At 50.5% G+C, this 27,013-nt stretch overlaps 1 protein-coding gene across 1 annotated transcript in view; it reads left to right on the top strand.

Annotated features, from left to right (window-relative positions):
• LOC133362208 (adhesion G protein-coupled receptor L3-like) overlaps window positions 1-16,144 on the top strand; it is a 30,523-nt gene extending 14,379 nt beyond the window's left edge. Inside the window, exons 9-18 of the mRNA XM_061581148.1 lie at window positions 7,717-7,820; window positions 8,531-8,637; window positions 8,755-8,824; window positions 10,060-10,269; window positions 10,643-10,863; window positions 11,757-11,823; window positions 12,940-13,016; window positions 14,385-14,553; window positions 15,670-15,781; window positions 16,116-16,144. Of these exons, the coding sequence (XP_061437132.1) occupies window positions 7,717-7,820; window positions 8,531-8,637; window positions 8,755-8,824; window positions 10,060-10,269; window positions 10,643-10,863; window positions 11,757-11,823; window positions 12,940-13,016; window positions 14,385-14,553; window positions 15,670-15,781; window positions 16,116-16,144 (1,166 nt within the window). The remainder of the gene's footprint in view (window positions 1-7,716; window positions 7,821-8,530; window positions 8,638-8,754; window positions 8,825-10,059; window positions 10,270-10,642; window positions 10,864-11,756; window positions 11,824-12,939; window positions 13,017-14,384; window positions 14,554-15,669; window positions 15,782-16,115) is intronic.
• The last annotated feature ends 10,869 nt before the right edge of the window (window positions 16,145-27,013 follow it).

Raw genomic sequence — 27,013 nt, 5'->3', positions numbered from 1 at the left:
AATGATGGTGGTGTCGTCCGCAAACTTCAAGAGTTTGACGGAGGGGTGACTGGAGGTGCAGCTGTTGGTGTACAGGGTGAAGAGCACAGGGGGAAGGACGCAGCCCTGAGGAGATCCGGTGCTGATGGACCGGGAGTCAGAGACTTGTGATCCCAGTTTGACACACTGCTTCCTGTCAGACAGGAGGTCTGTGATCTACCTGCAGGTGGAGTCGGGCACATTCAGCAGGGAGAGCTTGTCCTGAAGCAGGGCAGGGATGATGGTGGAGTCCAGGTGCTGTAGGGTGAAGTGGAGGGCCATGTTAACTGCGTCGTCCACAGACCTGTTGGCTCTGTAGGCAAACTGCAGGAGAGGGTCTGTGATGGCTTTGAGGTGTGCCAGCACCAGGCGCTCAAAAGACTTCATTACCACAGAGGTTAGGGCGACGGATCCGTAATCATTAAGTCCTGTTGGCCTTGGCTTTTTGGGCACAGGCATGATGGTGCAGGACTTGAGACAGGCTGGTACATGGCATGTCTCCAGTGAGGTGTTGAAGATGTTGGTGAACACCAGAGACAGCTGGTCAGCGCAGTGCTTGAGGGTCGCTGGAGAGACAGAGTCTGGCCCAGCTGCTTTGCGGGGGTTCTGCCGCTTGAAAAGTCTGTTCACCTCTCCCTCCTGAATTGAGAGAGTCATCTCTGTAGTGGGGGGGGGGGAGGCCTCTTGGGTGGCAAGGGGTAGTTCAGGACAGTCCAATTGTCTTTCAAATCTGCAGTAGAACTCGTTCAGGTCGTTGGTCAGGCGAGAGTCGTTAGTGGTGTGCGGGGCTCTGGGCTTGTAGTTGGTAATCTGCCTGAGCCCTCTCCAGACAGAAGCAGAGTCGTTAGCAGAGAACTGATGTTTTAGTCTCTCTGAGTAGAGTCGTTTAGCCTCTCTCACCGCCTTGCCAAACCTGTTCTTCGACTCTTTGAATCTGTCTCTATCCCCACTCCTGAACGCTTCCTCCTTCTCCAACCTCAACCTTCTGAGCTTTGCTGAGAACCAGGGCCTGTTGTTGTTGAAGTTCACCTTGGTGCGTGTTGGAATACAGCAGTCCTCACAGAAGCTGATGTACGACGTCACAGCCTCTGTGAGTTCATCCAGGCTATTGGTACCAGTCGTGAACATATCCCAGTCAGTATAGTCCAAGCACGCCCGCAGATCACAGCAGGTCTACAGAGCTTTAGTTTCTGCCTGTATGCAGGAATCAGGTGGACCAAGGCATGGTCAGAGTGTCCCAGTGCTGCTCGGGGGACGGCGTGGTAGCCTCTACTGACTGTAGTGTAGCAGTGATCCAGGGGTTGGACCAGATGGCGTCATCTTCGAGAGAGAAGGAGGAAGGAGGTTGGGGTGGAGACGGAGCGTGGTACCTTCGGGAGAGAGGGAGGAAGGAGGGAGATGTGGACGGGAGCTAGCGAGGGGTCGTGTCGGGTAGAACTGTGGAGAGAGGAAGAAAGAATAAACGGCGAGCAGCCCTGAGCGAAGACCTGGTCTCCGCGTGGATCTAAATACCCGGGGTGTCCAGCATGAAGACTCTACAATTGGTGTCGGAAGTTTCCGTCGAACCTTCGCAACAGGGACATAAACATTAGCTGGCATCGTGTCAAAAGCGACTGCTAAGAGGAAGAACGTACCAGCGGTGCTATCGGACGAAGACGACGCCATCGATGGAGTCGGGGACACTGGAGATGCGGCCCTCTGCGCCGCTGCTGACAGCGCAGGAGGCGGCCGGTGGTGCTCTCCAGATGCCGCCACCGCCTGAGGGCCAGCGGGAGGTCGCCGTCCAAATCGCCCAGCTCGGCGAACTCGGCCAGCTGCTCGCATCGGCCACACCGTCGCTGGACGCTCAACTCTGGACTGGTTGTCGGGGTTCTGGCAGCTGCCGTTGGATGAGGACTCGAAGCTCAAAACTGCTTTCCGCACACCCTAGGGCCGTTTCCATTTTAACTGCCTGCCGATGGGTCTCCATTCCGCCCCGGCCACCTTTCAGCGTCTTATGGAGATGGTCTTAGCGGGTCTTCAATGGGACTCGTGCCTCACATACTTGGATGATGTCATCGTTTTCAGCCGGACGTTCGAGGGACACCTACAACAGTTGCGGTCGGTCTTCATTAAGGTGCGGGCCGCTAACCTCAATGTTAAGCCCCGAAAATGCCATTCCCTGCAATCGTCGGTTAAGTGCTTGGGTCACGTCGTGAGCCCATCAGGGGTGGCTACCGATCCCAACAAAACTGAGTGCGTGCGCGCGTGGCCGACCCCTAAGTCTGTGGCGAGGGCTCCGTTATTGACCCTCCTGTACGGTCCTCCTCATTCAGTGGGATGCAGAATCCCAGAGGTATTGTGTCGTCTTGCCCACGGTCCTCCGCGGGAAGCTTACCCGGGTTGTTCACGGTAAAGTGATGCACTTGGGGTTTCGGAAGACGTTCACTATTACACGTGACTGCTATTGGCCGGGTGTGGAGGATGACGTGGCACTTTTGGTTAAAGGTTGCAAGGACTGCCCGTCGTAAGCCGCCGGTTCGGCAGGATCTGTCCCCGCTGCAGACGGGTCAACGGGCTTTCGACATCCTGGGCCCCTTCCCGGTTTCAAAAAGGGGACATAACTATCTCCTGGTCGGGGTTGAGTATCTCACCCGTTGGCCTATGGCGTGGGCCTTGCCGGATCAGTTGGCCGCGTCCGTAGCCGATGCCTTTGTGCGTGACTACGTGTTGGACAAGGGAGCCCCCCCGAGCAACTCTTGACTGACCAGGGCCGAAATTTTTCCTCCAGGTTGCTCAAGGAGGTCTGCCACCTTCTGGGCACGGGGGAAATCAGGACGTCACCCTACCACCCTCAAACTAATGGGATGGTAGAGCGATTGCATCACACCCTTACGTCTATGCTATGTCACCAGGTGGACACGTCCCAGTCTGATTGGGACCTGCACGTCCCAGGGATCTTCACGGCGTACCGGTTGGCACCTCGTACCTCCACGGGATTCTCCCCCTTTTTTTTACGTACGGGAGGGAACTGGAGTCCCCGATGCACGTCCAATTGGGCTTTGGCCAGAGGTCGCAAACGGGTTTTGATTCCTTACACGTACCCGTACCCGGCCGCACCAGGGTCGCAAATGGGTACCCGTACCCAGTTGGGTACGGGTAGCCGGGTATCGGGTAGGGTGTCGGGTACCCGGTTGCGACCTCTGGCTTTGGCTCATCCGGTGAAGGATCCGCGATGCCTGCCCCCATGTGGGTTGCGTCTCGACAGGTTGCGGGAGGCCCCGGAAAGTAATTCGCCAGCCGGCAAGCAGCAAGTGAGAGGCTGACGGTGCCCCGGGGGTCCGGAGGTTGGTTCAAGGTTCAAAGTTCAAAGTTCATTTATTAGGTATAGCCCTGTGAGCCATTCGGCTCTTAAATCGGTGATAAGGCCTGGCTGCATTGCCCGCAGGTGCCCCTGGGGACGTCCCGTAAACTATATCGGCCATGGCAGGGTCCAGTGGAGGTTTTCGAGGTCTGGAGACCGTAGTGCGTGCGCATCTGATTCGGCCAGCGCCGTCGGATTGTGCAGCCCTCTCGGTTGAAGAGGTATGTGCCTTGATAATAGGATTTTTTCTGGCTACAAGACTGAAACCTTTTTGCAAGGAATCATGTCCGCATTAACCACAATACTGGTGTTCAAAATGCAAGCAAAAAACACACTGATAATATATGCATTGTTCTTGAAACTGATTGGTCCACACCAAGCCGTCTCTGGTGTGGACCAGTCAGTTTCAAGGACAATGCATATATTATCAGTGTGTTTTTTGTTGCATTTTTACCACAAGTCTTGCGGTTAATGCGGACATGATTCCTCGTAAAAAGGTTTCAGTTTTGTTGCCAGAAAAAAAGGGGGGAAAACCCTGTTACTATATTTTGGTTCTGGTGTTGAGGTGCAAATGACGACACGGAGGCAGGTCTTCTTGTAAGGGCTTCTGCCGGTTTATTAATAGGGGTTGTTGATAACTTCCACCAGGGGTAGGTGCCCTACACTGGGTCCGTCTGTCCCTAGCTCGGATAGCTCTTGGGCTCTCTGCCTCGAGTCGGATCGGGGGATCAGCCAACACCGACCGACCGGGGAGAGCAGCACCTTCCACAACTTGAGCCGCCTTCTCTCCAGACTCCCTGAGCGCTTCCCCCGGCTGTCTCTTCAACCTCTCTCCATCCCGGGCTCCCACGGGGTCCCCCTTAAGTACCACGAGGAGACATGGCGTCATCGCACCGCCCAGCGCGCACGACGTCACATCCCGATATTACTCCTCTACACCGGCAAAAGAGATCTGATGAGATACGTGCCTTGTTCCGCTGAATCATCCCCTGATGTGTCCGACGAGCCGGGTCGCGGGTGTCGTGAGGCAGTGCGTCAGGGTGCATCTTCTCCGTGCTCCACCCGCAGGATCGCAGGATCACAGCACCTAGTCCCCACGGACACGCCTGCGCCCCTACCCAGGGGGGAGCGGTCTCGCCGCACCGAAACGCCACCGCAGGACCAGGCTCCGACTCCAGGAGGCGGACCAGCCTCGGGGACGAGGCCCAGGAGTGGCTTGTTCTGTTGAGCACCCTTCCTGCACCCTCCGCACGACGGGTCATGGAGTGGGGGGCCTCTGCACGGGCCATCTGGTCCCTTGTGGTTATCCTACCTTCTTGTGCTCCGCGTTATTGTTCTGCTTGTTGTGTTGTTGGCTGCTGGTCGTAGGGGTCGCTCGAAAAATGTTATTTCATTTTTTTTTCTCCCCCTCTTCTCTGACATCACGTTGGCAGCCGGGACGGCTGATTTTTCTTCACGGGGGGGGGGGTGATGTAGTGGAGCACCGCGGAGACCCAACGAGGGGCGAGCACGGGAAGAGGGACGGAAAACGAAGAGCCGGGGAGAGAGCGGGAGGCGAGGAGAGAGAGGAGGAGAGAGAGGGGGGGAGAGGAGAGTGGGAGTGTGTGCGTGTGTGAGTGGGTGAAGGTGTGAGCGTGAAAGATCCGGGCGTGGTGGTGTTGGCCACAGCACCCCCTCGTACGCTGCGCCGGCCATCATAGGTGCTGCTCGCTAACAGCACTTGCCCCAACAGTGTGTTGAAGGCTTTACGGGGGATCTTTGTCTTTGATGAGCACAAGTGAAGTGCGTGGGGGTGCTCCTCACAGTGTGTGAGGGAGAGTGGAGGTGAAAGTGCGAAGGTGTTTGAGTGTCTGAGCGTGTGAGCGTGTGTGTATGTGTATGGCTGCTTTGGGTACGTGGTCCAGACCTCCCCAGAGACCCTGGCCGACAGAGGAGGTGTTCAGGATGGTTGAGAAAAAGTAGCTTCGGGAGAGAGGGAGGAAGGAGGGAGGCGTGGACGGGAGCTCACGTGGGGTCGCGTCGGGTGGAAGTGTGGAGAGAGGAAGAAAATAAACGGCGAGCAGCCCTGAGCAAAGACCTGGTCTCCGTGTGAATCTAAATACCCGGTGTCTCCAGGAGGAAGACCCTACATGTGTATTATTTAATAACTAGACCCAATCACCGTACCCAATCAGGTGCAGAAATCAGAGGTGGCGGAGGTGGGGGAGGGGTTATTGTAATGATATACTACGTTAGTAATCAGTTAATTAGTATGTGTTTCCCCCTATAAGGAATTGTAATTGTAATCTATATATAAAAGGGAAATTTGTGAATATGTGTGTCTGTTCAAAAGTTTAGCGTACTTCCCGACATGCAACAAACTTGAAATTTGCCATGTGGGTACATTCCAGACTGTACACCATGAACAAATGATAAAAATAGACTTTTGTATTTTTTTTGGTGAGGGGGGGGGGCGCAATAATGCAGAGATTTTGCACGGCAATTGAGCTGTGACGTCACATCTCTGTCATGTGACCCGTATGTGGAAGCGTCACGCAGTGTGCCTGCTCATGTCACGCACCCCCCCCCCCAATCCTCCGCGGGGAAAGTAAAACACAAATGTGTTGCAGGTCTAAGGCGTTCTTCGCGCAGCATTGGTTTAATATTTGAGTCGTTTACTGCCGTACGCAAAGTTGTGTGTGTCTGCAGCAAGCGCGTGTGTGTGTGTGTGGAGCGGTAGTGTAGTGGTTAGCGCGCTGCGCTACGAACCCGGTGACCCGAGTTCGATTCCTACTCTGCCACCACCTGTGACGATTATTTTAACCGGTCCTGGGCCTCCCCTAGGTCGACTCGGCCTCAAACGAGTAACATGTGTGGTATTCTTTGGTTCTTTCCAAAATTAGCTCCAAAATTAAGATTGAACATGTGTGGTGTGTGAACATCGCCACTGGGGAGACAAAGGTGGTGATTTATTTTGTGTTCTTTTAGTCTTACGCTGATGTTTCGTCCCGTCTGTCCAGTATAGCATCTGCCACATAAACAATTAATCCGATATGCAACTTCTGTTAGTAATTTACTAATTAACAGATTACTAACGTAGTATATAATTACAATAACACCCTCCCCCACCTCCGCCACCACTTATTTCTGTACCTGATTGGGTATGGTGATTTGGTTCAGTTATTAAACAATACACATTACAACTCCTTATAGAGGAATCATAACAATTGACTGATTACTCATCTAGTATATAATTACAATAACCCCCCCCTCCGCCTCAAATCACTGCACCTGAATGGGTTAAATGATGACGTCATCCTGCTGCTGCTACTCTATTTAAGTCAAGTGGAGGGCTTCACAATTCTGCTGGATGATGTAATTACCAGCGAAACGTCGTGCTACTCAATTGTAAATGTTGTGGATTCACTCTTCAACACACCGGTGGGCTAAAGTAGTGAACTATTTATTTTTTGTCAACGTGTATGAATATGGGTCGCGAAAGCCTGCTACGTGTCATTGTATCATATCGTAGCTATAATAATAATAATAATGTACAGGCCTTTCTCAATCCACTGCTGGATGAACAACTCCCATGACCGACACACTTTGTTGGTTTGACCATACTTCACCACGCTGGTCAGTGGACATTGGTGAAGGTTGGTAGTCACCCATTGCCAGTTTATATATCACTCCGGACCAGATGATCGCTGCGCGTGCGTGATAACCGATTGCCACGCAGAATCATCTTTCGAAATCGGGAGTCTCTGTTCATCCCGGAGAAAATCCGATGGGCCACGGAGCTCTTTTGCACAAACGGCTTCAAGCAGGCCGCCTTTGGCGAGCGCTTATCAAGGCTGACACGGCGCGCTAACCGCTGTGCCGCCGCTCCCGTGGTCTAGACGTTCACTACCTCGCCTGGTAGTCATGGGTTCGATCCCAACCCTGGCGCGCGTGGATTTGACGCTTGCATGTTTCACTCCCCGTGGTCGCGTGGATTTTTCTCCGGGTCCTCCGGTTTTTCCCTCCACATTTAGAATCGACGCCGCTACGCGTTTAGAGTGTTTGGCCGCCGCTATGGATTTCCGCGCGATAATCCACTTCGTTGAGCTATCACTTGTTACCAGGTTACTTCTGGACAAAGAGCTACACAGCTCAGTGGGCACCCGCTAAACTAATGTTTGTGTTTAGCAGCTTAATAGTAACACGGTGCGCTTCGTAAACAACATCGCCGAAGACACGAAGGCGGCCGGCCGTGGTGGATGGCCACCTACCCCATCGCGTGCCGCGCCGTCTCTCATAGGCGCTCGCTAACAGCACTTGGCCCAGCAACGTCTGTCCACACGGGGGATCTTTGTCTTTGTGTGCGCACGCATCAGGCACGGCGCTCTACACCTGCGATGCCATCACAGGAGCCTGGTCTGCACGAGGTCCCGATTTAAGCAACTGCACTTCCACCTGGGTGAACCAAATCGCGCAATGGGTAAGCCATCACCCCCCTGCCTCCCTCCTTCTCCCTTCCCCCGTGTGAGATATTAATCGAATCGTCGCAATGCCCGCAACCCCACCTCGCCCACGCACGTCAACTCGTCTCGTCCGCTCCGTCTGCGCGGCACTCCTCGCCCGCCTCGTCCATCATCGCCTTCACCCGGCTGTCGCTCATCTTATTTAATTTATTGTTTTATCTTTATACGTGACTTTACCGAAAGACTGAAGTCCTGTACCAACCTGCTCCTGGGAAACCCTACACTGAGCCCGCCATGTTTGTGAATGGGCAAAAGCTTTCAGCCGTTGACAAGTTTACTTACCTTGGTAGTACTCTGTCTCGCGCTGTGAACACAGATGATGAAGTTAACATCAGGATTGTCAAGGCCAGTGCAGCCTTTGGGCGTCTACGTGACACGGTATGGGAAAGGGCTGGCATCAAGCAGGAGACAAAACTGAAGGTCTACCGGGCTGTTGTCTTACCAACTCTTCTGTATGGGTGCGAAGCCTGGACAGTCTACCAGCGCCATGCCAAGAAATTGAATCATCTCCACTTGAGCTGTCTGAGGAAACTGCTGAGGATCAAGTGGCAAGACAGAATCCCTGACACAGAAGTCCTCAGCAAGGCCAATATCCCCAGCATCCACACCGTGCTTGAATGACGAAATGGTCACCGTCCTCCTCCTCCCCGTACCCCCCCCCCCCCAGACGTCTGACCACTTCAGCCGCAGCTGCTGCTTCTGGAACTGCTCATCTCACACCACGAGGGGCGACTGGTGGAGCTACGGCTGCGACAGCACGCACACCGACAGCACGTATACCGACAGCACGCACACCGACAGCACGCACACCGACAGCACGCACACCGACAGCACGCACACCGACAGCACGCACACCGACAGCACGCACACCGACAGCACGCACACCGACAGCACGCACACCACCTGCTCCTGCAGCCACCTCAACAACTTCGCTGTGCTCATGGCGAGGAGCGACGTGGAGGTGCGGGGAGATTCGGGAGGTGATGGTGGTGATGTTGGTGGTGGTCAAGTTTGGATGAGGTGGTGGTGGTGAGTGTGGTGAGGGTGGTGATTGGAGGTGATGATGGTGATGTTGGTGGTAAAGAGGTGGTGGTGAGTGTGGTGAGGTTGGTGATTGGAGGTGATGGTGGTGATGTTGGTGGTGGTCAAGTTTGGATGAGGTGGTGTTGACACCCGCCCACACAAAACAAAGATCCCCCGTGTTGCCTGTAACAGACTGTAGGGGCAAGTGCTGTTAGCCAGCACCTATTAAGGCCAGCACGGCACACGAGGGGGTGGGTGGCCAACACCACGCCCTTTGTCTCCCTAGTGGCGATGTTGATTTGATAGTGGTAATGTTTATGTTGTGGGGGAGCGGTGGCCCAGCGGTTAGGGCGCTGCGCTACTCACGACCACCAACTAATTATCTCAATCGATTCGGCCTCAAGTGAGTGACTGTTGCGGTGTGTCAACATCGTGCCACTTGGGAGACAAAGGCAGCCGGGCGTGGTGCTGGCCACCCACCCCCTCGTGTGCTGTGCCAGCCTTCATAGGTGCTACTCGCTAACAGCACTTGCCCCGCCAGTCTGCTAAGGCTACACGGGTAATCTTAGTATCTTGTGTGTGTGTGTGTGCGTGTGTGCGAGTGCGTGTGTATGTGTGTGTGAGTGCGTGCGTGTGTGTGTGTGAGTGCGTGTGAGTGTGTGAGTGCGTGTGTGTGCGTGTGCGTGTGTGTGTGTGAGTGCGTGTGTGTGAGTGCGTGTGAGTGTGTGAGTGCGTGTGAGTGTGTGTGAGTGCGTGTGTGAATGTAATGGGGAGCGGTAGTGTAGCGGTTAGCGCGCTGCGCTATGTACCTGGCGACCCGGGTTCGATTCCCGCTCACGGCTAACACCAGTGACGATTATCTAAACCGGTCCCGGGCCTCCCCTAGGTCAACTCAGCCTTAAATGAGTACAGTCTGTTAAGGTCTATACGGAGGGGGGGATCTTTGTCTTTGTCACTTGTCCACCTTTTTAGATCTAAATCTCAATTGACAACTGTCTTTAAGAACCTGTTCACGTTTAGTTTGCTGTCCTTCCCCCGCACCTCCCGTGAGCACGGTCGGCTTCGCACTTGGCGAAAGAAGTCCCTGATGCGTGCGTACACCTGCCCACGCGCCCTCACGCCTCCCCCGTGTGTCCCGTGCCTGCGTCCCGTGCCTGCGTCCCGTGCCGCCAGTACGGGCACCGCGCCCACGAGCTGCTGCTGCTGGTGATCACGTGGGCGGGCGTGCTGGTGTCGCTCGTGTGCCTCGCCGTGGCCACCTTCACCTTCTGCTTCTTCAGCGGCCTCCAGAGTGACCGCAACACCGTCCACAAGAACCTGTGCCTCAGCCTGCTGCTTGCCCAGCTGCTGTTCCTTGTGGGCATCAACAAGACTCAGTACACGGTGCGCCCACCCGCTCGCCCGCCCACTCGCCCGTTCTCTCACCCACTCGATCTACCTCTTTCTGTCTCCGTGTGTCTCGCCCGCTCAACCACCCGTCTTCTCGCACTGGCGCTCTTTCATCCGCTCACGCACTCACGCAGCCACCCACTCACTCACACGCTAACCCACCCACTCACACGCTAACCCACCCACTCACACGCTAACCCACCCACTCGCTCACGTACCCACCCACTCACATGCCTCGTGTTGTTTCGCTGACCCCCGTGACCCCCCGACCGGTGGACATCTGTCATCAAACAGCTTCTTGGCTCATCGGATTTCTCCCTCCACGTCCGAACAAAGACTCACATTCTGCGTAACGCCAACTCCACAGGTGGCGTGCTCCGTGCTGGCGGCGCTGCTGCACCTGCTGTTCCTGGCGGCGTTTGCGTGGATGTTCCTGGAGGGGCTGCAGCTCTACCTCATGCTGGTGGAGGTGTTCGAGGGGCGCCGCTCGCGCCGCAAGTGCTTCTACCTGCTGGGCTACGGCCTGCCGCTCGCCCTCGTCGCCGCCTCCCTCGCCGTCGACTACACGGGCTACGGCACCGAGCGCGCGTCAGTCACCGCGCCCTCCCGTCAACCCTCTTCGCCGCCCGCTGGCGCCCGGGGCTTGCTAACCGGAGCTCGGCGTTGCCGGTTCACACCTGGTGTTGACACCTGACACCCGGGGCTTGCTAACCGGAGCTCAGTGTTGCCAGTTCACACCTGGTGTTGACACCTGACACCCGGGGCTTGCTAACTGGAGCTCAGTGTTGCCAGTTCACACCTGGTGTTGACACCTGGCGCCCGGGGCTTGCTAACCGGAGCTCGGTGTTGCCAGTTCACACCTGGTGTTGACACCTGGCGCCTCGGGCTTGCTAACCGGATCTCGGTGTTGCCGGTTCATACCTGGTGTTGACACCTGGCGCCCGGGGCTTGCTAACCGGAGCTCGGTGTTGCCAATTCACACCTGGTGTTGACACCTGGCGCCCCGGGCTTGCTAACCGGATCTCGGTGTTGCCGGTTCATACCTGGTGTTGACACCTGGCGCCCGGGGCTTGCTAACCGGAGCTCGGTGTTGCCAGTTCACACCTGGTGTTGACACCTGACACCCGGGGCTTGCTAACCGGAGCTCGGCGTTGCCGGTTCACACCTGGTGTTGACACCTGACGCCCGGGGCTTGTTAACCAGAGCTCGGTGTTGCCGGTTCACACCTGGTGTTGACACCTGACACCTGGGCTTACTAACCGGAGCACGGTGTTGCCGGCTGGCGCCCGGTCTCACCAGATGTAGGGAATGTCCTCACATACAACAAATGTCACAAATCTCCCCCAATGTTACCAGAAGGGGCCTCAAGCGCTACTGAACGGTGGCAAATGTTACCAGATGCTGGCGAGTGAAACCAGACACGTGAATGCGCGATCCCGGCCTGTCAGGCTAACCGGGCGATCGTTTGTCCTCTCTTGCAGCTGTTGGCTCAGGACTGACAATCATTTCATCTGGAGTTTCCTTGCGCCCGTGGCCACCATCATCCTCGTGAGTACCGTGCGTGCGCGTTGTGCCGGGGGACGGGAGGTGCGGCGTCGTTCTCCCGCCAGCGAGACGTGTCGCTGTGTCTGCTGCTCGACGTACGCATCTGCGAGAGGTCCCGTGCTGAATCTGATGCGATTCCCACGTTCGTATTGGGCGTGAATTCCCGAAATCGTCTCGTGACAAAAGCCCGTCCAGTTCTAAAGTCCAAATTGCAGGCAAGCACCTCTGATTGCCACACCGACGCCAGTATATACGTACGTGTGTTGAACTTCTTTTCCACCGTACAGTAGAACCTCTGGTCACGACCATAATTCATTCCATAACTTTGGTCGCAACCCGGTTTGGTCGTGACTTGAACCTAACTTCCCTATTGGATTGTATGTAAATACGATTAATCCGTTCCAGACTCCTACAAACTGTATATAAATATAGTTTTTTTTAAAGATCTTTAAGCACAAAAATAGTTAATTATGCCATAGAATTCAGAGTGTAATAGTAAACTAAATGTAACAACATTGAATAACACTGAGAAGACCTTGAAAAACAGAGTAAACTAACATTGCCGCGTCAAGGTTTAGAATCGTTCAACCAGATGATTGTTTCGTCTGCTACATCAGTCGGTCGATTCTGAGAGAGAGAGAGAGAATATTCGTACGAGCAATTCATGTTTACATTGAAAGTAAGTTAACAGTAATATTTGGGTACAGTATTGTTTTTGGAAGCATTCACCGTAATATCGTATGAACGTTTACTTCACCGCATCATCGTATGAATGATGCGAGAAGAGAATAACGGGTTCTTATGTTAGCGATTTACGTACTCAGCGCTTTCGCTCTCTAAATTACGGCTTGAATGAGGGGGGAGGGGTATGACTACACTCACAAAATTAATATCTTACTAAGCGAGACTGACTGAGCAAGTGGCCACACGTGGGTCGCTGTTGTTTGCAAACAAACGACAGGAAATTTGGCGCTTACAAAAAAAAAGGCGCGGAAGGGGAAATCGGCCGCGGCCATGTTTGATCGCCACGAAAAATAGTTCACGTAATCTAACCCTAAAAGAAACGTCTTGTGGACTCGTTGACTCGTGTGTACGCGTGGTGCGCGTGTGTTGTCACAGGTGAACTCCGTGTTCCTGCTGATGACTGTGTACAAGATGGTGCAGCATTCGGCGCCACTCACGCTCGAGAACATCAAGTGAGTGGGGTGGCCGCCGGGTGTGGGGGGGGGTGTGGCTAGGGGGGGGGGGGGTTGGGGTTGGGGGGGGGTTCATCACTTGAAGCGACCGCATTTCCCGTGAGGCTCAGCCGAGACACACGGTGGGTGAAGCTGGCAGTTTCCCCGCCAGCCAGACCACTTTTCACAATAGGGCCCTCCCTCGCCTTTTCGTTCCACCAACTGGTCCCCAGACACCCGCGATTGAACCCTGGTCGCCAATGACTCCTGCACAAAAATGCGACCGTCATTTCAAATTGGGGTTTTCGCTTTGATGAGCTCAATCCAGCTCTCGCGGACCAGAGGTTCGCTCTGGCCCATCGTGTGACGATCGCCCTTTGCACCATTCCTCTTCCGGTGACGTACGTAGGCGTAACGTCATCCGGTTTTTTTCTTCCGATTCCATTCCGATGAGGGGGGGGGGGTGTGTGGGGGACACGTCGTGTATTTTTTAAATGTGGCGGAGGATCCCGGAGGAGAGTAATCCACGCGACCGCCATGGGGAGAGAGAGAGAGGACAGCGTGAGAACACACGCAGACTCCAGATATACACAACAGGCAGCAGGTCGTCGCGGTCCGGGATTGAACCACCCACCAACCTCTTGCGTAGAAGCCGAGGGAGATGAGCTTTCGGGGGTAGAGGGAGATTCTTCAATTTGTATCCAATTTCTCTTCGAATTGTTATGGCTACTTGCAACAACAACCAAAAACACCCACTACCCACCCCTGTTCCACGTGGGGACACCGTTACACCGCACGCACGCCGTTGCGGGGGGAGCCCCCGCCTAGACAGGCTCGTCCCGACCAATCGCACACCTCCGATTAGCACGGTCGGCTACGTAGGGCGCGAAAGAAGTTCAACGTACAAAAATCGCTCGCATTTTCTGTTTGCACTTAGTCACATATTCACTTTAAGATGTTTCTTGTTCATGTTTTTTGTTTGTTGCGGTTGCACCCGATTCAAGAGCCGAATGGCTCACAGGGCTACACCTATTACATGAACTTGAACTAGAACCACAACGCACGCAGACGGCAAATACTTATCACGGCACTGACTTTTGCCGCCGTCGTTATCGTCATATTCTTAGGTTTTTTCGGTAAAGTCACGTAGGTAAAAATGTTAAATTAATATTACTTGATACAGCTGTCGGGCTGTGACGGTTCCACCTGAAGACGGAAGCTTGTGTTGCCTCCGAAACGTCGTGATTTTTATTTTATTTTTATTAATTATAATTTTTTACCTACGTGACTTTACCGAAAACACCTAAGAATATGAATCCTTGCAGTCACGAAAGCTTCACATCTCGAAGTCGTGATCGTGGTTATTGTTTCCCCCTCCCGTGCGCGCAGGTCCTGTGCGCTGGGCGTGGTGGCGCTGCTTTGCCTCCTGGGCGTCACCTGGGCCTTCGGGTTCCTCCTCGTCGACAAGGCCACTCTGGTCATGGCCTACCTCTTCACCATCTTCAACTCCTTCCAGGGCACGTTCATCTTCATCTTCCACTGTGCTCTGCAGAAAAAGGTGCCGATCCACCCTTTTCCCGTCGCACCGTTTTTAAATCCTTTATATTAAGTTCGCTTGCGCGCTTACGACCGTGCAAATCTTTCAGTCGTTTTTTAACCCACTTCCCGTGATCCAATCGAGCTGACATTTTGCACACAGACTCGTTGCGCGTGACAATTAATGTTCGTGAAATTTTTTTTCCAAAATTTTACACTTTTTAGGACAAAAATATGATATTTAATTACCAATTGCTTAATGGTGCAATGCAATCATCTGACCCATAGGTGGCAGCCATCTCAAGCCAGAGGACGAGAGGACTCTAGCCGCCACGCATATAAAGGATTTATAGTGAAAAACTTTGTTTTTACAGGTTATACTTGTTTGTTTGTTCTGACGTGGAAGTGCGCCCAACAATCTTAACAACTCGTAATTCGATCATTGTTTTTTTTACCCTTCTATCTGTCAACAAAACTGACACCTTTTTTTTCGTCAGTTTTGTTGCCGGATGGAAGGGTAAACAACCAATTATCATATTTTTTACTGGCAAATGAGGTTCCGATTGGGTAACTCGTAATTCAAACTTTTTTTTTAACCAGGTAAGGCCCACGGAGCGATATGGCTCTTTTTCAGGATCTTGAACAGAATGAGGATGTGTGTTTCTAACTGGAGGAGGAATCCGATGAGCTATGAAGCTCTTTCTCACAGATGTCCAGTCAGGGCACAGAGTCAGAGCGTCACGACAGCGAACCGCACCTCAACACAACAGGTGTGCCAGGTTGTGGAAAGGGAAACAGATCGCACAACATTGCTTATTTTCTATTTCACCGGGTAAGTCCCACTGAGCCTTTATACAAGTGACGGCTCAACGGAGTGGCTTGTCACGTGGACATTCATAGCAGCAGCCAAATTATCTATAAACGCGCAAAGTCAAATCTAAATGTGGAGGACCCAGGGAAAAAATCCACGCGAGAGAGAGACACCGCAAACTCCAAATACACAGCAGGCGTCGACAGGTTCGAGATCGAACCCTGACCGTAACCCCGACTCTGAATGCTACCTTGAACACCATATAACCCTAACTCTAGGCCTGCTTGAAAACTCTGACCCCCTACCCCTCGCCTCCTACCCGTGCAGGTGCTTAAGGAGTACAACAAGTGTGTAGGGCATGCCGAGTGGTGCGGATGCTGGGGAAACAACTTCTCATACGCGTCACTCCAACGGCAAACGCTGCTCTCCCAACGTGCAGGTACGCACGCACGCTACGCACTACATATACTACATACACACCACACACACACGCTACGCACTACATACACACACTACATACACTACACACGCTACATACACTACACACACACCACACACACGCTACATACACTACACACACACCACACACACGCTACATACACTACACACACACATACACACGCTACACACACTACACACACACCACACACACACACACGCTACATACACTACACACACACATACACACACTACACACACACCACACACACGCACGCTACGTACACTACACACACTGCACACACATCTACACGTGCTACTCTCCCAACGTGCAGGTACGCTGACGTTGAGGGAAAACAAGTGAGCCGATGAGAGCGACGTCGACGTTGCCGGTGGTGGCGGCTGTGGCCGCAGCCCGACCCGGATCCCGTGCGAGGTCGCTCACCCGCCTCGGTCGCTCACCCGCGGTGCCCCGACTCGGTGGCTCACCCGCGGTGCCGCCGCCGCCACCCTCGGCGATCGTCGCCGGGGAGGACGTCCACCCTCCTCCTCCGGCCGCGTACTTCACATGTCATGTGACCCACGCGTGTGGAAGCGTCACGCATCGGTCCTGGGCCTCCGCTAGGTCGAACGTCTCCACTGGGGAGACAAAGGCGTGTGAACGTCACCACTGGGGAGACAAAGGCGGCCGGGCATGGTGGATCCAAGTCTCGGGCGAAGCCGGGTAGTACAGCTAGTAGCTTAATAACGTCAAAGATTCTCCACTTGTTCAACATCGTTGTCAACGCGTGGCCTGGAGTCTTCTCCACGTGGTCTCCAGGTGCCCACAGGCACATTTGTCGTGGTGGTGGTGGTGTTGGTGGCGTTGCAAATTCTCAGAAGTGTTATGTTTTTGCTGTCCGACCTGCAAGACGGCGGCGGAGGGCGGTGGCAGGGGACGCGTGGATGTCTCGTGTTGCTGGTTCAGCGGTAATGTTACGCGTGCAACGCATTTACTAATGCAGATGCGTGCTTATTGCGTGCCACGACGGGACACGTTGTACATGATTGCACGTAAAGAATATTCAGAATGTTGGAAATAATGTCTTCTACTTATAATTGTTTATGTATATCATGTACACTACTTCGCTGCATCGTGTCGCATATCCTGCATTGCGCAGTTAATATTGGTAACTGCACACAAATGCACATTTTGCATTAATCATGCAAGGGGTGGTAACTATTGCAAATACTGTAATGCATAATTACGTTAAAAAATGTTCATGTTTACAAATTATGCAATAAAGTACAAAATGACAGTTTGCAAATATTTGATTGATATTGATTGACTTTCACATTCTTGTACACTCATTGTATATGGTCTCATCAGTATCAGAAATGAATTTACACCGCTTGCATTGTCCAATGCATTACACGCTCATCAGATGGTGCACAACTCGGCCTTACAATAAATCACGACTGAGGATCATTCCGTTTGCGACGCTTCGCTATGAACCTGGCGGCCCGAGTTCGAATCCAGGCCACAGCTAACATCATTGTGGCGACGGCATTCAACTCTGCAAAGCCAATTATCAGTACAAAACGGACTTTCATGACCACATGCATTATCAAGGTATCACAGGTCATTAAAATGCTCTATCAAAGCAAAATAGTGTCCTGTGCAAAACTGAGGTCCATCGCAACATTGACCCGCTGATGTTCATGAACAGTGCCGCTACGTGAAGTAATTGTCATGCGAGCGTGCGCTGGTTTCCCCGCCCCAGCCCCTACGCCAACCAGGCGACACGAAGAAATACAGAGACGGAGACACCGTTTTGTTTACTGTTTTCTGGGGCAATGCCACCGATATATGTTCGCTAATGGAAGAAACACAAAAGAAATGTCAATCTCTCTCGGCCTGGGGCTCCATGCAAGATCTCACCTCGTGGAGTTGCAATGATCATGAGAACGGTGAAGAATCAGCCCAGAACTACACGGGAGGATCTTGTCAATGATCTCAAGGCAGCTGGGACCATAGTCACCAAGAAAACAGTTGGTGACACACTACGCCGTGAAGGACTGAAATCCTGCAGCGCCCGCAAGGTCCCCCTGCTCAAGAAAGCACATATACATGCGCGTCTGAAGTTTGCCAATTAACATCTGAATGATTCAAAGGACAACTGGGTGAAAGTGTTGTGGTCAGTTTAGACCAAAATGGAGCGCTTTGGCATCAACTCAACTCGCCGTGTTTGGAGGAGGAATGCTGCCTATGACCCCAAGAACACCATCCCCACCGTCAAATATGGAGGTGGAAACATTATGTTTTGGGGGTGTTTTTCTGCTAAGGGTACAGGACAACTTCACCGCATCAAAGGGACGATGGACGGGGCCATGTACCGTCAAATCTTGGGTGAGAACCTCCTTCCCTCAGCCAGGGCATTGAAAATGAGTCGTGGATGGGTATTCCAGCATGACAATGACCCAAAACACACGGCCAAGGCAACAAAGGAGTGGCTCAAGAAGAAGCACATTAAGGTCCTGGAGTGGCCTAGCCAGTCTCCAGACCTTAATCCCATAGAAAATCTGTGGAGGGAGCTGAAGGTTCGAGTTGCCAAACGTCAGCCTCGAAACCTTAATGACTTGGAGAAGATCTGCAAAGAGGAGTGGTGGGACAAAATCCCTCCTGAGATGTGTGCAAACCTGGTGGCCAACTACAAGAAACGTCTGACCTCTGTGATTGCCAGCAAGGGTTTTGCCACCAAGTACTAAGTCATGTTTTGCAGAGGGGGTCAAATACTTATTTCCCTCATTAAAATGCAAATCAATTTATAACATTTTTGACGCGTTTTTCTGGATTTTGTTGTTGTTATTCTGTCTCTCACTGTTCAAATAAACCCTCCATTAAAATTACAGACTCATCATTTCTTTGTCAGCGGGCAAACGTACAAAATCAGCAGGGGATCAAATACTTTTTTCAAATCAATTTATAACATTTTTGACACGCGTTTTTCTGGATTTGTGTTGTTATTCTGTCTCTCACTGTTCAAATAAACCCACCGTTAAAATTACAGACTGATCATTTCTTTGTCAGTGGGCAAACGTACAAAATCATCAGGTGGATCAAATACTTTATCCCCTCACTGTACAGTTACAAAGTGAAGACAAATACAACTTATTCAGGCGAGGGCAGGAGGCAAGGCCCCGCGTTGTAAAGTTCCAACCTGGACATCGATTCCAAAGCTCGCTGCTACTCAATTGACATCCCTACGAGAGAGTGAGAGGCTCTACCTTGGTAAACAACCACAATCACAACAATCACAACAACAACAACCACAACAACAACAACAATCACAACAACAACCACAACAACAATCACAACAACAACAATCACAACAACAACAACAATCACAACAACCACAACAACAATCACAACAACAACAATCACAACAACCACAACAACCACAACAACAATCACAACAACAACAATCACAACAACAACAACAATCACAACAACAACCACAACAACAATCACAACAACAACCACAACAACCACAACAACAACCACAACAACAACCACAACCATCACAACAACCACAACAACAACCACAACAACAATCACAACAACAACAACAACAATCACAACAACAACCACAACAACAATCACAACAACAACAACCACAACAACAATCAAAACAACAATCACAACAACCACAACAATCACAACAATCACAACAACAACAACCACAACAACAACAATCACAATCACAACAACAATCACAACCACAACAACAACAACGAGAATTCATCACCTCAGATTTCAGAAAAAGCGTGGAGCGGGCAGCTTCCTGTTACCCCGTGACGTCACGCGGCAGCAGAAAGTGACATGACGTCACTTCCGGGATACAAGCCACGCCCCTCCCACAGATTCAGCAGTGACCATCGCGGAGGTGACGTCACGCACAAGAGCGTGGTGGAGGGGAAAACATTAGTGACATGACGTCACTAGCGAGGTTCACGTCGATGACGTCATGCTGAGTGGAGTTGAAGTTTATTTTGAGTCAATTTCCATCGCTCCATCTCTTGAACAGAGACCCCTTGGGTGGGTGAGCTCAGCAGCTACAATGTTTACATTATTGTGTGTACACAGTGTGTGTGTGTGTGTACACTGTGTGTGTGTACTGTGTGTGTGTGTGTACACTGTGTGTGTGTGTACACTGTGTGTGTACACTGTGTGTGTGTACACTGTGTGTGTACACTGTGTGTGTACACTGTGTGTGTACACTGTGTGTGTGTGTGTACACTGTGTGTGTACACAGTGAGTGTGTGTGTACACAGTGTGTGTGTGTACACAGTGAGTGTGTGTGTACACTGTGTGTGTGTACACTGTGTGTGTGTGTACACAGTGAGTGTGTGTACACAGTGAGTGTGTGTACACAGTGAGTGTGTGTAGACTGTGTGTGTATGTGTACATTGTGTGTGTGTAGACTGTGTGTGTACACAGTGAGTGTGTACACTGTGTGTGTGTACACTGTGAGTGTGTGTGTACATTGTGTGTGTGTACACTGTGTGTGTGTATACACTGTGTGTGTGTGTACACTGTGAGTGTGTGTGTACATTGTGTGTGTGTACACTGTGTGTGTGTATACACTGTGTGTGTGTATGTACACAGTGAGTGTGTGTGTACATTGTGTGTGTGTACACTGTGCGTGTGTGTACACTGTGTGTGTGTACACTGTGTGTGTACACACTGTGTGTGTAGACTGTGTTCAGTGTGTACAGTTTGTAGACACTATGTGTGTGTACACAGTGAGTGTGTACACAGTGAGTGTGTACACTGTGTGTGTGTGTGTACACAGTGAGTGTGTACACAGTGAGTGTGTACACTGTGTGTGTGTGTACACAGTGAGTGTGTACACTGTGTGTGTGTGTACACAGTGAGTGTGTACACTGTGTGTGTGTACACTGTGTGTGTGTACACAGTGAGTGTGTACACACTGTGTGTAGACTGTGTAGACACCGTGTGTGTACAGTGTGTGTGTACACAGTGTGTGTACACTGTGTGTAGACTGTTTGTAGACTGTGTGTGTACACACTGTGTGTACGTACACTGTGTGTGTACACACACACTGTGTGTGTGTGTACACACACACTGTGTGTGTGTGTACACACTGTGTGTGTGTGTGTACACAGTGTGTGTGTACACTGTGTGTGTGTAGACTGTAGACACTGTGTGTGTGTACACACACAGTGTGTGTGTACACTGTGTGTGTGTAGACTGTAGACACTGTGTGTGTGTACACACTGTGTGTGTACACACACACTGTGTGTGTGTAGACTGTAGACACTGTGTGTGTGTATACACTGTGTGTGTATACACTGTGTGTGTACACTGTGTGTGTGTATACACTGTGTGTGTATACACTGTGTGTGTACACTGTGTGTGTGTGTGTGTATACACTGTGTGTGTATACACTGTGTGTGTACACTGTGTGTGTGTACACTGTGTGTGTATACACTGTGTGTGTATACACTGTGTGTGTGTGTATACTGTGACGGAGAATCAAACTCAGGTGGTCTGTTTCATGGCGCACTGTTCTCAGCTTAACGTCAAGATGACATTTTTTATTTCGATGTAAAGCTTTCGTGAGTGCAGGGATTCATCTTCTTGGTTCTTTCGGTAAAGTCACGTAGAAGGGAAGTAATAAAATAATAAAAATTAAACATAATAAAATAATAAACTTTTGATGTAAAGCTTTCGTGAGTGCAGGGATTCATCTTCTTGGTTCTTTCGGTAAAGTCACGTAGAAGGGAAGTAATAAAATAATAAAAATTAAACATAATAAAATAATAAACTTTTGATGTAAAGTTTTCGTGACTGCAGGGATTCATCTTCTTGGTTCTTTCGGTAAAGTCACGTAGAAGGGAAATAATAAAATAATAAAAATTAAACATAATAAAATAATAAACTTTTGATGTAAAGCTTTCGTGACTGCAGGGATTCATCTTCTTGGTTCTTTCGGTAAAGACCTGTGCTTGACCTGAGAACGGCTGCTTGCGTTGTGGTCTAAACTTCGTGAGAATTGTATTTTATTATGTTTTATTTTTATTATTTCCCTTCTACGTGACTTTAACGAAAGAACCAAGAAGATGAATCCCTGCAGTCACGAAAGCTTTAAATCGAAATGTATTAAATAACACATTTGGGTCGTTTGTTAGCCCATTACTCTATAATAAAGGGGGGTGTTTTGAGTTAGATCTCATAACCTTTTATGATGTTGACATAGCGAAAACATACGTGTTAAACTCACCCACTAATAGCTCACATTTTTTCCAGAGGTTTAAAAAAATGTATATTAAATATTATAATACGCTTTAGTTATTTCGGTAAAGTCACGTAGGTAAAAAATGAAATTAAAATTAATAAAAATAAAATAATAAAAATCACGACGTTTCGGAGGCAACACAAGTCTCCGTCATCAGGTGGGACTGTCGTGATTTTTATTTTATTTTTTATTTATTTTAATTAAATTTTTTACCTACTTGGTGACTTTACCTAAAGAACTAAAAGTATGAATCCTTGCAGTCACGAAAGCTTCAAATCTAGAAATATTATAATAAACTATATTTTTATTTGAAGCTTTCGTGACTGCCGGAATCCATACTTTTTAGTTCTGTCGGTAAAGTTACGTGGGTCGAAAATTAAAACTGAAAATTAATAAATCACGACGTTTCGATCGCAAAACAAGCGATCGTCCTCAGGCGGAAACAAGTATAACCCGTAAAAACAAAGTTTTTCACTCTAAATCCTTTATATGCGTGGCGGCTAGAGTCCTCTCGTCCTCTGGTTGAGATGGCTGCCACCTATGGGTCAGATAATTGCATAACACCATTAAGCAATTGGTAATTAAATATGATATTTTTGTCCTAAAAAGTGTCAAATTTTGGAAAAAAAATTTCACGAACATTAATTGTCACGCACAACGAGTCTATGTAGAAAATGTCAGCTGGATTGGATCACGGGAAGTGGGTTAAAAAAACGACCGCAAGATTTGGACGGTCGTAAGCAAGCAAGCAAGTGAACTTAATATAAAGGATTTAAAAAAATCATCCATCAGTGTGATATGTAATTTTTTATTTTTATTTTCTACTTACGTGGCTTTACCCAAAGCACCAAAGAGTATATTATAATAAACCTTTTATGATAAAAATACGATTTTTTAATAATATATTTTAAAATATATAATATACAGTATTATATAATATTAGGAGCCATCCATTTAGTACGTACGTATGAAGGGGGAGCGGGGATTAACCCAAATGTGTACGCTTGCGTATGTGGGGGTCTACTGACAACGTACACATAGGAAACGGGGGGGGGGGGGATTGAAGCCTCGACGAGATGACGATTTGTCTATATTGGTCTTCAAATGAGCCCACAGTTCAGTGTCTCCAGCGGTCAGACGACAAGTCCTGCCGGGAGAAGTGGGACTGTGGCAGAGACGTCACTTCGTGTGCCACGTGCCCCTGACTGCAGCTGTCACGCAGCTCAGCAACATCAGTGGCCGAGGTACGTGACCTCATTCTTTAATGCAGCCGGCGGTGGACTATCTGTTTGCTTAAACACGTTCATATGATTGATCCTTGCTCGTTTCTGCGTGGATTAAATATCGGCCATTCTATAGGATTCGTGTGTAAAAAGTCCACGTGCGAACGGGGAGTTGAGGAGGGGTCTCAAGTTTTGACAGATTTTTGCGTACCTACTAAATGGATTGCCCCTTAATGGTTGTTTTATATTTCATATTATAATATTCAATATATAATACACCTTTTTTGTTAATACATTTTTTTTTACATTTGTTTCATATAATATAGTATTTTATTTTAATGGTTATATTACATTTACTATAACATAATGTTTAATATTACATTATAATAAACCATTTTTAAATATAAAAATTATTTATAAGTCTCCACTGAGCTACGTAGCTCTTTTTCAGAAGCGACCTGGCCACAAATGATGGTTCTACGAAGTTGGCTTATCACGTGGAAATGTATTGCAGCCAAATACCGGAGGACCCGGAGAAACATCCACACGATCACGGGGAGAGAGACACACAAACTCCAAATATACAGCAGCAGCAGGCATCGTCAGGGTCAGGATCGAACCCACGAACCTCCTGTATACCAGGCGAGGTAGTTAACATCTCCCAGCCACCACTGCGCCCACTCCTGACGGTGCTCGTTTAGAATCTCAATGCTTGACGTGTGATTACCGACGGCGATGTAAAGAGGGGGAGGCCTCCGTCCATTGCTGTATTGAGATGGTTGTGACGAAGATGATGATTGTGATGATGACGGTGGTGATGGCGGTGGTGATGGTCGTGATGGTTGTGACGAAGATGATGATTGTGATGATGACGATGGTGATGGCGGTGGTGATGGTCGTGATGGTTGTGATGATGACGATGGTGATGGCGGTGGTGATGGTCGTGATGGTTGTGACGAAGATGATGATTGTGATGATGACGGTGGTGATGGTTGTGACGAAGATGATGGTTGTGATGATGACGGTGGTGATGGTTGTGACGAAGATGATGGTTGTGATGATGACGATGGTGATGGCGGTGATGGCGGTGGTGATGGTTGTGACGGAGGTGATGATTGTGATGATGACGGTGGTGATGGTTGTGATGAAGATGATGATTGTGATGATGACGGTGGTGATGGTTGTGACGAAGATGATGGTTGTGATGATGACGGTCGTGATGGTTGTGACGAAGATAATGGTTGTGATGATGACAGTGGTGATGGTTGTGACGAAGATGATGGTTGTGATGATGACGATGGTGATGGTGGTGGTGACGGTGGTGATGGTTGTGACGAAGATGATGGTTGTGATGATGACGGTCGTGATGGTTGTAACGAAGATGATGGTTGTGATGATGACGATGGTGATGGTTGTGACGAATATGATGGTTGTGATGATGACGATGGTGATGGCGGTGGTGACGGTGGTGATGGTTGTGACGAAGATGATGGTTGTGATGATGACGATGGTGATGGCGGTGGTGATGGTCGTGATGGTTGTGATGATGACGATGATGATGGCGGTGGTGATGGTCGTGATGGTTGTGATGATGACGATGGTGATGGCGGTGGTGACGGTCGTGATGGTTGTGACGGAGGTGATGGTTGTGATGATGACGATGGTGATGGCGGTGGTGATGGTCGTGATGGTTGTGACGGTAGTGGTGTCCGGAGGAGTCGCACAACCGGAGCGCTGTGATGGAGAGCGGCGGCAGAGGGAGAGGAGAGGAGAGAAGAGGAATCCGTGCAGTTGCGGAGACCCTGAGGCAGTTCATCGTCAGGACAAGACTGGATACAGCTAGACCAGCGCAAGTCCCAGAGGGAGACGGACGGGGCAGACCGGGAGGGCGGGGGGAGAGCAGAGAGTCGTGGGGGGAGAGGGAGGCCGGGAGGCAGAGAGACGTCGACGCGAGGCAGAGGTGGTCGGCGGATAGATACTTGTGGGAGTGGGAGGTGGCCGCATCGAGGGTAGAGGGAGTGCGGTTGAACGGAGAATACGTAAACAGGGGACGAGAGGTCACGGAGAGGACGAGACGGGAAAGAGAGGGGCTTGGGGGGAGGGGTGGTAGCGGGGGCGGGCGGGCAGAGAGAGGAGGAAGCGGTGGTGGGGGGGGTCAGAGCGGTGGGGGGGTGGAGAGGGAAAGTTTGCAACGGCCAGCGAGGGACGTTGGCCCAGTCGCCAGAGAAGATCAAGGCGGGCGACGGGATGCAGGTGGCAGGCCCTGGAGTTGGTGAGGGAGGGAGGAGGAGGGGGTGAGAAGGGAGGGTAGTTGGCACGACGCTGCGTTACGATCCCGGCAAGCTGGGTTCGATTCCCTCTCGTGGCCAACGACACCGTCAGTGACGATTATCTGAACCGGTTCTGGGCATCCCCTAGGTCAGGGGTCGGCAACCTACGGCTCCGGAGCCGCATGCGGCTCTTTACGGGCTGCTTCTTGACGATGAGTACGTATGTACTCAGATGCATTGCGGCTCTTGAAATACTGAATTTTGTACCGAATTGGAAAGAAATGGCTCTTCTTGTTATTTTGGTTGCCGACCCCTGCCCTAGGTCGACTCGTCCTCAAATGAGTACCTGGTGCGGTGTGTCGTGAACATCGCCACTGGGGAGACAAAGGCAGCCGGGCGTGGTGTTGGTCACCCTTCCCCTCGTGTGCCGTGCTGGCCTTTATGGGTGCTTGCCAACAGCACTTACCTCAACAGTCTGTTAAGGCTATTCGGGGGGTCTTTGTCTTTGTGAGCGAGTGAGCGAGTGTGTGAGTGAGTTTGTGGGGAGCGGTCGTGTCGTGTTTAGCGCTGCTATATGAACCCGGCGATCCGAGTTCGATTCCCGCTCGTGGCCAACACCGGTGGTGATTTATCTGAGCCAGTCCCGGCGCCTTCCCTTGGTCAACTCGGCCTCAAATGAGGACCTGGTGCAGCGTGTAAACGTCACGACTAGGTGAGACAAAGGCAGCCGGGCGTGGTGCTGGCCACCCATCCCCTCGCGTGCCACAGTGCCGGCCTTCGTAGGTGCTCGCAAAAAGCACTCGCCCCCCCACAGTCTGTTAAGGCTACAAGGAAGTGGGGATCTTTTGTCTTTGTAGCTTTAAAGTCACTGAACTCACAATGACGTTCAATGTGTTGCAAGAGGCCAATCTCTGCTGATGAGCCTCGGAGATGGCTAAAACCCGCTCCCGAGTTCGCCTGCTGAACATAAATATTGTGTTCTTTGGTTCTTTCGGTAAGTTACGTAGATAGAATAAATAATTAGAATAAAGTGAGATTGAATAAAAAAAATATCACGTTTCGATCGCAGCACAAGTGGTCTTCATCAGGCGACGACGACCGATTTTTATTCACTTTATTTTTATTTTTTCTATCTACGTGACTTTACCGAAATAACCAAAGAATATGAATTCCTGCAGTCACGAAAGTTTTAAGTCAAAATATAAATACCGTGCTGTTTGGAAACAGATTGGGCCAGAAGTCCGATAGACTTAAATGTTTATTTCAAAATCTTGCTCCGTGAAACGAGGTAATTTACGTCCGTTAGTTTGTGACGTTATTACTTACAATATCTTCACGTAGATTATTTTCACTAGGAACCTGCACACACGTGATAGCTTAACGAAGTGGCTCGTCATTATCACGTGAAACGTCACGGTAGCCAAAGCGTCTAAAAGCG

The sequence above is a fragment of the Lethenteron reissneri genome, unplaced genomic scaffold (assembly GCF_015708825.2).
Source record: "Lethenteron reissneri isolate LAM-NWPU_2019-01 unplaced genomic scaffold, ASM1570882v1 scaffold_1402, whole genome shotgun sequence".
Classification (NCBI taxonomy): domain Eukaryota; kingdom Metazoa; phylum Chordata; class Hyperoartia; order Petromyzontiformes; family Petromyzontidae; genus Lethenteron; species Lethenteron reissneri.
The sequence above is the reverse complement of the archived record's forward strand: the minus strand, read 5'-3'. Positions and strand labels throughout refer to the sequence as shown.